Source organism: Epinephelus lanceolatus, chromosome 10 (genome assembly GCF_041903045.1).
Source record: "Epinephelus lanceolatus isolate andai-2023 chromosome 10, ASM4190304v1, whole genome shotgun sequence".
Lineage (NCBI taxonomy): Eukaryota > Metazoa > Chordata > Actinopteri > Perciformes > Serranidae > Epinephelus > Epinephelus lanceolatus.
In genome coordinates, this window is record NC_135743.1 from 38,036,902 (window position 1) to 38,052,430 (window position 15,529).

The window sequence follows — 15,529 nt, forward strand, 5'->3', positions numbered from 1 at the left end:
TTCCGGAGATTTCGTGGCCCTGCCCGCTGATAATTTGTTTGCTATGATTGGACAACGTTTTGCACTCTGGCCAATCACTGCACAGAGAAAAGCAGTGGGATTCATGTGTCAGCCATCGTTAGTTTCTCACTGTTGTACACCTGGTAACATCAAAATGTTGAAGGCACAGAGAGGCGATAAAATGGATCGTTTCAGACAGAGGGTGAACAGAGATGCTGCAGTAGTAGACAGTATGAGACAAATATCATGTTTTATGAACATTAAAGCTTATAAACTTTTTCTACTGGACCTTCAAAATAAAAACATGAACCTAAAAATGAGCACAGTATGTCATCTTTAACATCAATAGTTGTATTACTATATCTGTTAAAGTACACAAGGACATCAAAAAGCTAAAAACCCTGACCAGTTTATTCTACGTATATCCATCCAATTTTTTCAGCTGGAGGAAGAAAAACAGCGCAGAGAGAAATGGCTTACTGAGAGCTGAAACAAGAGAGCAGCAGAGGGTGAGCCAACTCTCAGGGCAGAGACAAAGTGAGTGTCTAAGTTCATATCAAATTCATCGTCCCCTGGCCTGCGATAAAAGGCAGCAGGGAGGAAGTGATGGTCATTAACATTCCACCTCACTTTCTTTCTTCACATTTTTATTTCCTCCTGGACTGGAGCAATGCCAGGAGACCGGGAGGGGACAGACTGGGAGGGAGTAAAGGGAAAATCCACCTCAGCTCACTTTGCTCTGCTTTTGATTTGTCATCAAATGTTTTCAATAGACTGCTTTAAAAGCTGTATGCACAGTAATGAATAAAATCCAGACTCCAACTGATTTTTTTCCCCTTAACTGTTTGAAATTAGAGCTACAAAGATTTGATATGGCAACAGAGATAACTAAAGAACTGGTCAAGGAAAACAGATTTTTCTTCATTTATCTTACAAATTATCTTTTGAACAAAGCAACACTTTAAGCCAAGCACAGAAAGTGGTTGAAGAAAACTATAGTTTATTACAATTCTTCTATAGCCATCCCTTATGGTAACATTGTACTCACAAAAGCAATTGCTAAGACGTCAGAACATGGCTAGGTCTCTAAAAATATGTCCATCTGGCTAAACTGCTGGCTCCTGCACAGCCTATAAACTTGTTTTTAGCAATGCAGCCATGTTCCAAATCTCAGGAATAAAAAATACAACCCCAAATTAAAGTCTGATTCATACAGAGGTGGAATTTTTTGGCACATTATGGTCAGTAATTTGCGTTGTAATTCTTACTTTACAGATTACAGGCACAGATAGGATTAAGGACACAGATGACCCATGTAATTATTATAAATCACAGGAGGAACACAGGTAGTAGGAGTCCTGTGTGATGAGGGCTTTAGTTAGTGGGGATGGTCCCTCGCTGAAGCAGCTATACTTTGTGAATCCAGCTGATTAGACAGCTGGAGTTTTACATAAATCACTGGCCTGGTGCTGCTTTAAAATTCCCAGTGGAAAAGAGACAAACTCCCCTTTGCCCTCTGTGGTCTCCCCTCCAGATGTATGCCTGGGGCAAACAGTGGCACACATCTGGGAGAAGCCCCGACTGTGTCACTGTGACCTTTTTCTGCCATATGTGTCTGATGTCCCAGAGCAGAATCACACACGCATATGCTGCAGGAAGGGTGCAGGCTAAAAGAAGAGCATGTGTAATGAGTGTGTGAGCTGCACTAAAGGCGTATTCACTACCCATGGGAGTTTACCCTTAAAGACAGGAACGGGAATAATAGTGTCAGCTACAACACCCGATGACATAACACTGTACTTATATGTGCCGAGACAATAGCGTGTGCGCGCACGCGCGCGCACACACACACACACACACACACACACACACACACACAAATGCAAAAGTCTTATTTGAAGAGTTTACTTACTTATTCCACGCTTGTCTGAGCTTCTTAGCGCTGTACACTGTAAAGCGGTCTGTAACGAGAAGACAACAAAACAACAATTAAGTAACTGAACTAAGTCTTGGCATCACATTAAAGTTATACACACATGCTGAACTGTTCTAAAACACCTTCAGTCTAAACTTAAAAAAAAAAAAAACAAAACACTGGCATATCCAGCCAAACCCAATTATGAAAAATCTGGCAATCAGATATTGCAGCTGCAAAGAGAACCAGGCCATTATTTCACAAAAAGCCTACATTACAGAGTTGATTTTCTTGTTTTATTAGTATACTTTATCATATTTTATGATCTGCTCTGTCCTGTTTTAATTTGCTGTAGATGCGCACTCAAAACTTTCCAAATTAAATCACCAGAATAAATGTCCGTATTGAATGTTTCTTCAAACCACGGATACGTTTTTGTACATTCTTATGTAGTGGATATGTTGAAACTTTACGTTTCTTTGCATTTCAGCAACACTGTAGTTAACATGTGGTTAGGTTTAGGCACAACTAGTATTACTGCCTTGTGGTTGTATGCCTCTGCAAACCAGTCATGTTGCACATCTTACCCCGAGCAGCACAGAAGATCTACACAATCAGCACAGTTTCAAGGTGGACATCCAGGATTAGAGTCACTAATTCAGTATCTGACTAAATGACTCTGAGTTATGACGCTGAGTAATGACCAGAAAAGATAAGTTATGATGTCACAGTAAAGCTGACCTCTGAACTTTTGGATATAAAATATCACTTCATCGTTATATCTTATTAGAATTTTTGGAATTTTGTCAGAATAAGTGTATGAATTCTTGAGATATGGCCAAACACGTTGTCACAGTGACCTTGAACTTTAACCTCTAAATTCTAATCAGTTCATTCTTGAGTCAAAGTGGATGTTTGTACCATATTTGAGAGAACTTCGCCAAGGCATTCTTAAGATGATGAGTTCAAGAGAATGAGACTTATGTGAGGTCACAGTGATCTTGACCTCTGGCCACCAAATTCTAGTCACTTCATCTTGAGTCCAAGTGAATGTTTGTGCCAAACTTGAAGCAATTCCTTCAACGTGTTCTTAAGATACTGCACTCACAAGAATAAGACAGACAAGGTCACAGTGATCTTGGCCTTTGACCACTCAAATCTAATCAGTACATTCTTGATTCTAAGTGGACATTTGTACTAAATTTAAGGAAACCTCCTTAAGGCCTTATCGAGATGTTTTGTTCACGAGAATGAGACGGATGCAAAGGCACAGTGACCTTGACCTTTGACCACCAAAAATGAATCAGTTTATAGTTGAGTCCAAGTGGATGCACGTGCCAAATTTGAAGAAGTTCCTTCAAGGTGATATCAGGCTCACAAGAATTGGATGGGCAGATGTAACGTACAGTTGGACAGACTTAAAAACAAACAACATAGGCCATGCCTATTGTTGGTGTGGAGGCATAAAACCCTTGGTTGTGGTTAGAATAAGATTATGTTTGGCTTAAACACCCACTTCTGGCACCGCAAACCTGGCTGGAAAAGCTGCAATTTCTGTAAAAAACTACTTTTCATGGCACTGAAGTGTCCCTTTAAGTGTCTGAGAAAGTCCTGCAAGTGTGCCTGATATAACCAAAATGAAAGTAATTAATTACACCTGTGGTTTTGCTGCTTTGCCATATAAAAACGTCTGCAGTAATAAAGGTCTATAATTGGCTCAACCATGCTTGTTTTATAAATGACCATGGAAAAACAGGCAGACCAATTGAAATAGCTGACATTTTACTGCAGTGAGTGTTGCTTTGTATATACGTTCGCCAAATGAAGGAGTGGTTCCTATCATTTGAGAAATGGTCTTGAGTAATACTGTATGAACTATGCACTTCTGCTGCAAGGCCAGACCACAATAAATTGTCATAATTTTGAGATGAGTTTAGTGAGACAGGCTCTCCATATTTCCACAACTATGTTCGTTATGCTGTGAGTGTGTGAGGCTCTGCACTGTCCTCTCAATCTCAGCCAAAACTGCCATGTGGACACACAGTCAGGCTGAGCTGCCAACCGACTGGCTACCACACAAGCTAGCCAGCCACCCAGCGAGGTAGTCCACCTCCCACACTGCCAGCCTAATCCTACTAGCCAACCACCCAACTGTCTTTCAGTTTTAGCCTTCAGCCTGCCAGCTAGCCAACAGTGGGGTCCAGTCACCCAGTTCAGTGCCAGGGCTGGCCTGAACTGGCCACAGTTTGCTGGGCGCCAGAGGTGAAGGCTGCCAGCCGAAGAGTGTGTGTGAGTGGAGGTGTGAAGGTGAGAGGAGGAGGAACTGATAAGATGACAGGCATGGGTCCTGTCATTAGGTTTTGGATATGGAACTGGACTAGAAAATTTATTAAAAATTCTATGATCTTTCTCTCAGATGTATTTTAAATGTCATATCAATGTCAGGCTCTTTAGACATTGCAGTTAATCTGTTCTTTTTCTGATAAGAATGTTGTAATGTGTATATTCTCTTTTCTGTCAACGTTTAGGAGGATTGGTCAGAAAGTGGTTTAATTCATCATTAAAACTAGTGTGTGTTGTATATATATAGTAATATTAATGAATGAATTAAAGGATCAAAAAGCGAAATCGTTTCACCGCTAGGTTTGCTGTTGTGCACTGCCTGTAGACCAAAACAAAGTGTGTCATGAGCCACTCCTCCCTCTACCTCTGCTCTCCACCCCGCGGGCATAATTTTGAGATGAGTGAGTGGGCAGCCCGCAAGCCAGCTGCCCGCTAGGCTAAAACATCGCTCTCACTCACGGAGAAGAGGAGGAACGTTAGCGTTAGCTCCTGGTGTTAGCACTAGCCGAGTCGGCTGCCACCGGCTACTGGAGTAACTTACAGCTATGAAGCGCTTCTATCAGCTCTTCTAGTCACTATTACAAAAATGTAGCCTCGCGGGGAGGCTACATTTTACAATGCTAATTGAAAATGTTAGCTGGGCTGCCGGGCTAACTTAGTCACTTAACACAACCGTAACGCCTGACCCATTGCTGGGACCGAGCCGCTAATAACTCAAGCTCCAGACATTAACCCATCCCGGTGTTTCCTACGCATCCTCCACTTCACCCAGCTTCACTCAGCTGCCCGATAAACCCGCTGCTTTTTCCCACATTAACCTGAATAACAAACCAGGGCTCGGTGCTCCAGTTGGATCCAAACAGAGAGCCGGGGCTAGTTGGGAAGCTAGCGGAGGGTAACTGGCTGTGCTTCCCTTCGGTCATGCTGTGGCTAACGCCTCGCCAGCCGCTACCGATTGTTACTGAGGTTAAAGTGGGAGAGGCAGCGGATCTGTGGAGCAGCTGAGTGAAGTGGAGCCTGAGGAGGAAGCACCGGTTAGCCCCGGTTTCGTACTGCTCTCTGCCATTTCATTTCGAAAATATGCGCTGCCATTGCTCACTGGCTGTAGCCTTTTATAGGGAGGGAGGGCCAAGGGCTCCGGGGGGGGGGGGGGGGGGTTTCCACATGAATGTACATGAACGCGCAGCCGGACCGGCTTGTAAACAATGGGCTGGAGATCAACATCACTCTTATACTCAATCTTTTTAAAAACCTCCTTTTTAACAATGGATTTTCTTGAACCTTAAATACAATTTAACTGAAAAGCAGGCTTGTGGTGAACTAAACACGTCACAGCCTGGCTATGAGTTTGGGAGGGGTGGGAGCACACTGCTGCAAAGGGGTGCGATGGATTTATAACACAAGACAAAAGGAGCGCATTATTGCAAAACAGAATGCGGCACTGTAATCTGCGAGCGGGGAGCGGCAGGAACCCAGAAAAAAAGGCTTCTATTATTTAGTTGGCTTTGGTTGTGTAGTGTATATTGTTGTGACCTTATGTAATATTTAAAAAATACTAGCAGTAATAATATTAGTATAAAATAGTGAAAGATAAACATTTAATCCCCCCCCCCCATGATATGCTACTTTCAAAGTCACTGAGGAGTAACTTGCCTGCTGTTCATATGCAGATGTATGGGGTTCTGAAATTAAAACATTCTTTGGATATCCTTTCCCAATGTGGGACACCATCAAAGTTGGATTTTTGCTAAGACAGAAATCATGGTTCTCTCCTGACAGTCTGCAGACCACTGTAAAGTCTACAATCATGTCTGATACTATAAATGCATGCCTCTCCAGCAATCTTAAAGCCTTCAATATGCACACCACAATGCACTGCACTTTATTACAGCAGAAAGATTGATGTCTCACTGGGACCATCCTCCTTAACCAACTGAAGGGAGTTTTATTACACATTATTTATTAACGTATAAGGCTTAGATGTTATTGGTTTTCAATACAATGCTCGTACAACTAGAACAGATAACAAAAAACTTTTCACCTTCCTTATGGAGATGTTAAAGCGCTATACTCAAACATTTTAAATGCAACTTTGTGACTGTTTTCTGGAATCTGGCACTCGTTCATGATGTATGAAAATTGTTTGCTGTTATGACTTGACTCTGTTGACTCAATTTGCTGCTTCAGCAAATAGTGACGAAAAGATTCAGTTTACAGATAAAAGTGGTCTAGCTCAGAATGCAGTGTAAAAGCCTGACCTAATATATCAATAAGACAGTAGAGGAGAGGTAGAGAGCTAAAGCGAGATATGACTGGAAATTAGGAAGTATCTGTGGAACCTTTTCAGAACCACAAAAATGTGAAAAATAAGTGGCGCCTCCACTCTGAGGTCAAGCCACAATGTCATGTCTGAGATCCAAACTTAAAGGGTAAGTTCGGTATTTTTTACCCAGATCCTATTTTCCCATGTTTTTTGACTAATAGGACCAAGAAGTTTTTGAAGTTGGTTGAGTATTGATTGAGAGGGCTGCAGCGGCAAAACAGGCAATGTCACCATCCGAGAAATATTTGCACAGTCAATTTGCATCGACTAAAAGTGCTTGTTTTTCCACTCAGCGGCTTGCATTATTATTTTAAGTATCTGACAACATTATGGAAAGGTACCTTAAGAGATAGACCTTTTGTTAAAGAGTAAGATCATTTTTGTTTAAGCAGAAACAGCACAAAAATCACCATCATCAATTCACCAGACTCCATTTAAATAAGGAGTCATTTTATCATCATAAGACACACTTTGTTTAAAGTCAACAGAAGCAAAATAAAACTCGCAAAAACCACCTCAGTGCATCTTTTTACTGATCCAACAATCATCAACTCTTGTTGGTTGAAATTAACACTTAAGTCACTGATGGTTAAACAAACAGGATCTTAGTCTTTAACAAAAAGGTCTTTCTCTGTGGGGATCTTTTTCATAAGGTTGTCAGAGGCTTAGAGTAACAATCTGAGCCTTTCAGTGGCAAAAACAAGCATTTTTAGTAGACGTAAATTCACGATGCCAACATGCCTCAAGTGATTACATTGCAACCTGATCTCCGCTCCTGGCTGTAGCGCTCTTGCTCAATACTGGACCAATTTCAAAATGCATTGTTACCATTAGGCCTTTTGACACTAAAATTTGGGAATATATGGTCCAGGTTCGAAAATACCACTCTTACCCTTTAAGAGATGTACTGCAAATCTTGGGTGGGGAAAAATGACAGAAATATTACGCATGTAGGAGTAATAGTGACGATGTGATGAATCATAACTGGAAGGATGATACAGTCGCTGTGTTTTGGAAAAGAGTGCAGATAACAGTCAGCTCAGAGGAGCTCAGTGCTGTGGAGGAAGCGTCTCCTCAGTAAATGGGAGGTTTTCCAGACTGATGCAATACTGCCATCTGGTGGTCACTGCAGCCTCTGGACTGAGTTGGGTTTTATTGTGTCTGTCAAACTGCCCATGGATTATCTTGTATTTTGAGACAATACATTTAAGGATATTGAAATATTGGAAAGAACTTGCCAAGGACTTACTTGGACATATTGTTTTATTAGCCCATACTCAAGGCCAACAATAATTCGGATGGAGAGAAAAATATCAATTCGGTGCATTCCTCAGATTAATATTCAGTTTTGACAGTTTTGTAGTTCTGACATCTATTTTGTAAGACTGACACTAGAACAGCTGAACATCTTTTACTGTCATTCTAGGCTTTATCGTGCTATATGACCACCCAGTTTCACCACATTAGCCCTGGTAACATCTCACTCTCTCTGTTTTTGTTCAAAGTGCAGCCATAACAGCATCAGATCTGCAGACGTCATATGAACAGATGCAATGCTTGGAGGCTAGAACCAGGCAAAGCTGCCCATGTGTGTATGCGTCTGTAGCTCAGACAGCTGCACAGCTGTTCAACAGTGTGTGAGAGCCAAACAAGAGCCAACCGTCGCCATGGCCACAGGATGAGAGATTACATTTGTATGTGTTGTGTGTATGTGTGTGTGTGTGTGTGTGTGTGTGACCATGAGAGTCACCCCAGTTGGTCCCTAATTGGCCACTGGAGATAGGAGGCCGCATCACATATCTTTGTGTTGCCTCACTGCCCTGCACCATCACTCTAACTCTCTTTATGTCCATCTTCGCCTGTCCCCTCTCCTCCACTCCAGCTCTTTTTCCTCTCCATCAGCTAACACTAATCTGCAGTCCCTCTATTCATGTTCCCTCTAAAAAGCCCTAATGAGCTCCCAGAGGGCACGGCTGCCCTGGCAGAGCTGCCACCCCCACTCCTCCTCCCACTACTGCTGCTGCTGCTGCATTAATGGAATACAGTGAGCTTTTGGTGGGCTGTCCCATTGGTTCATCATGATGGTCAGGTTTTGACCACTTCACGTAAAAACTGCGTTAAGTCTTAGCAAGAAGCCTGCTGTCTTTCAATATTGTGTAGACTCAAGTGCTAGCATGGAGGCTATAGCTTAAATGTTCAATGTTAACTCTGTAAGGGCATGGTTATACTGTATATGCACAAAATTAGCATTGCTGAATATATTTCCCTGTCGTTCACTTCCAATCAATCCCGGCAAAGCCAGTTCACATCACATGGAATTTAACCTTTAACTGGTCAAATCTGACGTGCGAACTTGCGGCCTCAACCAATAGCAAAGAAGTTTGTGTGGAGAAGACATTTGGTGTTTCTCAAAGTCAAGGAAGGATCCTCAAACGGCTGAATTTCAAGGAGTCATCAAATCCCTCCAAAGGCTTGCTCCGATGTCAAGGATCCTTTGAACGCTATCGAGGACCAAGTCGTTTGTTTGGTGTATTCTAAGAACCCACAATTCTTTAAACACGATTTCGTGGAATTGAAGGTGGACTTCTGCAGTGAGGCAAAACTGGGTGCTGACTAGCCTGCTCCAATGTGTGTTAACCTGCTAGGAAGGAGTCTTGCCTACCCTCTGTGGGATCTGGTTTGAAAGGACCTGTTCTTCCAAGGAAGCATCCTTGACTTTAAGAAGTACTGATTGACTGTTGCTGTATCTAACCAAGCCCCCAGTAACAGCACCAAGCTTTGAAGCTAATTTGACATGGTGGCCGATTCGTGGAATTACAACTTCCAGGTCCGTCACATGATGCAATTAAGCCCATAGACTTGTACTGTGAAAGAGACATTGATAAATTGTGGATACATTTCTTTGAGCATACTTGTTACACTATTCATATTTGATCCATTCAGTCCGATAACATTTGGAAAGTCTACAAGAGTAGCACATTTTACGATCATTTAAATCAGCAGAGGGCCAAACCAAAAATTTGCTGCTTCGCTGACAAAAGTCTCTAATACCCCTTCTCTATGGGCCCAATGATGCAGAAGCAGAGCAGAGCATTGGGGTAATTTTACACCCCGAAGTTGAACTTTTTGGGTTTGTGTGCCACCCAAGCTGTATCCAGTTGTCTTTATACATCCACCCGCATCTTCATACATTATACATTGTCTAAGCAGACAATATTGTATGATATTGGCCACGGGGTGGACTGGCCATCTGGCATACCAGGCAGTTTCCCAGTGGGCCGATATGCCTCTTGGGCCGACACCACTGTCTTTGTGTATGTGTGTGTGTGTGTGTGTGTGTGTGTGCGTGCGGAGAAATTGCAGGTCAGAAAAATACATTTAATCACTTTGCACACCCATTTAGCAACTTGGTGGCTGCTCAGAGTAACTCAGTCTCATCTCTCTCTCTCGGCAAATCAACATCGCCAGGTCATTTTGTCATGAGCCTGTTATAAAGTATGTAAAGTTCTGCAAAAAACACAATAGTCTTTGTTACACAGCCTGTTACAATAAATGCAGGTCTGTGTATGTGTGCGTGTGTGTCAAGGGGGTAAGTGACACAAGTTACAGAAAGTAATATATATATTATACAGCAGGAAGAGTCGAGTGTAGTAACATATAGGCCACATGAAATTTTATACATGACATTTCCACCACATATAGATGCAGAAAAGGCACAAACTGGTGCATAAAAATTCACCAAGATGCAGGAAGTGAAGTGCTTGATGCTCCAAAAAGAGCCCCAGAACTCATCTTTAATGTCTCCTCTCAAATGTTCAAAGAAACCTTCACCTTTGTATCAAAAAGTATTTTTATTATATTTGTGTGATCGGTTGTGGTGGGCTGGTATGGGCCAAAATGCTGGGGCCAACTTTTGATTCCCAGTCCACTTCTGGTTGGCCATGAAAAATACAAACTGCCCAACATGAAATGAGCTTTTCTTTAACGTTGACAGCAACCTAATTGGCTCCCTGTTTGTCTATCGTGTTGAAAAGCAGTCCATGTCATCATATATCACACAGAATACTGAGTGACAGTAAGCCTATGCTAATTATTTAATTAGCATACATTAGGATAAAAAAATGGCCTAAGTTGAGCATAAATCTCTCCATCCTTATATCATACAGAGTAATAGTAGCAATAGTGACAGCCTCCTTGCAGACCATTTAGCATATGAAAGCAGGCTCCATGTTAACACTTTAGCATCAGGCTAAGGTTTTATCATGCTCACTGTTTAGAGACAGGCTCCATGCTAACACTTCATCATACAGTATAGCCTAATGTCATAATGAGTTGAGTAAAAATCAGCTCCATGCTAACTATTATAGCTAAAGTGAGCATCATGCTAACACTTCATCATACAGTATAGCCTAATGTCATAATGAGTTGAGTAAAAATCAGCTCCATGCTAACTATTATAGCTAAAGTGAGCATCATGCTAACACTTTATCATACAGTATAATATGCTGACAAAAATAGCTCCATGCTAACTATTAAGCATTTGCCGTGTTCACTAAAAATAAGCTTCTTGCTAACCCTTTAGCCAACACTGGGTTCTCTATTTTGGTCGAGAGTTAAGTACCATTCAGTTTAGTGAGCGTAAAAGAAGTTAGCAACAGTTTACAGCATGAATGTTTAACACTACTTTATGACATGAAAGTTCTCACCTGGTTTGAAGTGAGGCAAAGAGTTAACACCTGGCCAGGTATCCTCAGATGGGGTGCCGAGCACCTGAAAAAGACACCAAGAACGGAGATGAAAAGGAGTGAAGCAATAAAAAAACACATCCTTTTTTTTTACATTAACTGTCGTAGTTTTCAAATACAGAAAACCCAGTTTACCATCTTGGTTTAGTGGAAATATTCATTAAGGCAGTTAGCATTAGAGGCTAAACAGTACAATGGTTAGTGTCGATTTAGCACTGAAAAGTGTGACAAAATAATGAACTGCAACTACACATGTTAACAGCCAATTTAGATATTTCATTATCATTTTTATCAATTTAAATACCAAAGACTAACAGATATTAAAGAAAACTAGAACACTTGTAACACCTTTTTGTCGAATACCCTACAGAACACACAATCCCCAATGCATCAGCACTCACAAAATACTGCATAATATTAAATAAATAATTAACTCTTTGTACAATGTTCTTGTTGGTCATTAATGTTAAGGATTATAGCTATTCTTTTCTAATCGTTCTATGATTGTGTTGGTATGAGCATGAAAAAGACAGAAACACTGGGCACCACGATTGGCGGTTTGATAAAAGTGAAATTCCAGCACAAAGGCATCCCATTGCTTGTGCAATAGCCATCATTAGTACAACTTTTATGGAAAGGTTGGCTGTGCTCTCACGCATGCAGCCTGGGTTTATGATGACAAAACCCTGAGCAGCGGACATGCCTTCCACATGATCCATCACAGCTAAGCAGCGTAATAGTTTCCAGATTGCCCCTCTGATCTGCTGCACACTCCTACAGTAGAGTAACTGCTCTGGGATCTGCTGGATATCTACTGTGCTGCCCGTTAGAATAAACTGCATGCAAACACTGGCTGGATGTGTGTTGCGGTATCATTGGGATGAAGTTGTTTCAGATGGTTCTTATTGGCATGGCTGAGAGAGAATGAACATGAAAGCAAAGGCTGAGGGAATTTACAGGGTATGTGTCCATGACAGACTACAGGCCACACACACATAAATAAATCCCAAGTCAAAAAAATTCAAATGATGTGATTAAAGGGCCATGTCCAAATTGAAATTCATTGAAAACCAGAGGAATTTACAAAAGGTCAGAGTCTTGTTTACCTTATGTTGGCCTGCCACTGACACAAATTGTAGTCATAGTTGATGTAGTAACTACAAACAACACTAGGGTGCAGTAAAGCACCACAAGGCCGATCTCAATGAGACTTCAATAAGAGCAGTCAGGACAAAGACGGTTCCATTTGCAAGCTCAGCTGCTCAATTGCTTTTTAAAAAGTCTTGTCTCATGTGTAGAGGTGAGAATATCATAATGGTTTGAACATATTAAAACAGACAAAACATGAAGCAAACCACAGCGGGCGGGGGGGGGGGGGGGGGATGGGGGGTCAAATGACAGTATAGTGTTGAAGGAATTCAGTCATTGTTTCATAAGTACCACTGGTCTCTATTATCACAGCTTTTGTCTAATGTTTTTAGTGACAATAATAAGTCAGTAACGGCAAAAAGATAAGTTTGAGATCATATGGGAGATAATACAGTGCTTTGTCCTTTGATTTAAAGCATGAGGTTCTTGAGAATCGGTCCAGATAGAACATGTTTTTATGTGCCGTTTGCATTAGCGTAAATATAAATAAATACATTTATTAAAAACGAACATATAGCTTCAGCCCTGTCTCCTAGAAATAGAAAGTTTTCGATTTACATAATAAGGAAATGTTGTTAATTAAATGTACCTGGTGAGTTGCTGATACTGAGCATATCAGCAAAATGTTCATTGAAAACATAATTCGTTTTCCATCAAAACAGGCAATCTTGCAAAACAATATCCACTCGTAATAACTACAGCATTTACTATCACCTCTTTTAGAAATTAACATTTTACCAAAATCAGAGTCTTTCCATAACCTGAACCAAAGTGCTTTTGTATCCAAAACCTAACTACAGACTGGAGTCTTCATGCTAACCCTGGATTCTGGGTTTGTATATAAATGTAGTGCATCATTAACACAAAGACACCAGGCAGAGATTATGTTGTCGCCACAACATAATTATGGAAGCAATTTAGTAATATACAAACGTAACTTTTAAGAGGCAGGGTTGGTAGATTTGACACAACACGATCTACATATGTTGGAGGGTGTAGCGATAATGTCAAATATTTCTGACCAGATGAAGCTCTAACTTCTATTAAAAATGTTTGTGTAGATAGAGTTTGTGGAAACCCCTTTTTATATACATCATCATGAGAAAGACAGTTGCAGGGTTGGAAATTAACACCAGCCATCAGCAAAATGCCAGTTAAAAAGAGCAAGTGTCTGCCAGGCTATCTCACCAACTACAAAAACAACAGTAATCTTTGAGTGGCTGGTGGAGTTTGGAATCCACAAGCCACAATGGCAGGTGGACAAAAAGTTAATCCCCAACCCTGAACATTTGCTGTTTGGCATTTGTATTTTTTCCGTTTGTATTTGTAGTGTCTTTTTCTAAATGCAATGTACATAGTGGTAAGCAGTTTCCTTCTTTTGCCTGTTTTTTGTCTGTTTGTCTATTCCTGTGTACTTTCCTACTGTGCAAGACTTTACCATTTACTGTGCAATTATATTTATCCATTCATTCATTCATTTTCCGTAACCGCTTTATCCTAAGTCATCCTAAGGGTTGTGGGGGGCTGGAGCCTATCCCAGCTGACATTGGGCGAGAAGCAAGGTACACCCTGGACAGGTCGCCAGACTATCACAGGGCTGACACATAGAAACAGACAGACAACCATTCACACTTACATTCACACCTACAGCCAATTTAGAGTCACCAATAAACCTGCATGTCTTTGGACTGTGGGAGGAAGCCGGAGCACCCCCGGAGAAAATATATCTATATATATATATATATATATATATATATATATATTTTTTTTTTTTTTTTTTTTTTTCCTGTAAAATACCAGATAATATGTGATGATATGTGTGTAATACAATTACATATGCAACTAAAGTAGTATTTATATAACTGAAAGGTGTATGTAGTGTGTATGGATTTTATAGTTTCTTATCTATTTTAATCAATTTGTATTTTGGTCATGTTTTTATCCCGTCTTATTACTCAGTCATTGTTTTTTTTTCTTTCTTTTTTTTTTACTTCCGACTCTTGAGCCGCAGTGTTGGATTAATGAAGTCCTATCTTATCTTATCTTGCATGTGTCCTCTAAACCTAATCTTTAAGTTACACAGAATGCGACATGCACAATGTAGTTTTCAAAAAATGTAGGGAACCGATGAAGTCACTGACCCCATTATCTCTATCAAATACTAAAATATTTGTTCAGCTGACAATATCAAAAATTGGTTGTTCTCCGAATCCCCGAAATGCTATATTATTATTATATGATATTATTATATTATATCCTGTGATTCTAAATTTAACTTTAAGATGCACAAACTCCTACAGGACAATCAAGACACAGTATGCAATGACACAGCGACCATAGATCTTGGTTTGACTGCACTTCATAGTATACTATTCTTCCAAGCAACATGCTGACATCTTAAAATCTGGTGTCAAGGCTAAAAGCTATCCTGCAATACTTCTTTGTGTGGCGTGATGGCTCAGTGGTCAGTGCTGTCACCTTGCCTGACTGCAGCCTTTCTGTACTCTCTTTCTCTGAATACCTGCCCAGACAACAACAGAGGGGTCTGTGGATGACTGTGAAGTGACGGTCTACAATCACACCAAAATAACATCTACTGTACACAGTGGTACACCAAGGGAAGAAAGAGGAAACTGAGATTTTTCAATCACAGATAACTTGAGAGCTGGCTGACTGTCACATCAGTGTAACCTTCCAGCTTGGATGAGCAGGATCACGACAGGACGGGTGAGCTCTCTGCAGACAGTGGTGGGCAGGATGAGTTATAAAGAAGGAGGAAAGGTTGTGGGAGTGTTAGGAGAGCTGCGAAATCACTGCACATCCTGACAGCAGAAGAAGCACAGCACAATAGCAAAACCTATAATTTCCCAAGGTTTTGTCACACACATGTCGGTAGTTAGTTATAATGTCACAGCTGTTGTGCCTGTTGATATCAGACTAGCTATTTTACTGAGTAGGACGATGTTGGTGAATTAAATGACACACTATCCCACATCAGATTCTAATAGCTATAATTACATGCTTTTAAAAAAGGGGGTTAATTAAATCATCTTA

General features: G+C 40.8%; 1 protein-coding gene across 3 annotated transcripts in view; it reads right to left on the bottom strand.

Annotated features, from left to right (window-relative positions):
- Positions 1–15,529, bottom strand: part of cdk14 (cyclin dependent kinase 14) — a 289,130-nt gene that overhangs the window by 74,813 nt on the left and 198,788 nt on the right. For all 3 annotated transcript variants that reach the window (XM_078171996.1, XM_033640450.2, XM_033640449.2), the window contains 2 exons: positions 11,288–11,351; positions 1,913–1,961 (listed from right to left, as the gene is read on the bottom strand). In XM_078171996.1, coding sequence (XP_078028122.1) covers positions 1,913–1,961; positions 11,288–11,351 — 113 coding nt within the window. The remainder of the gene's footprint in view (positions 1–1,912; positions 1,962–11,287; positions 11,352–15,529) is intronic.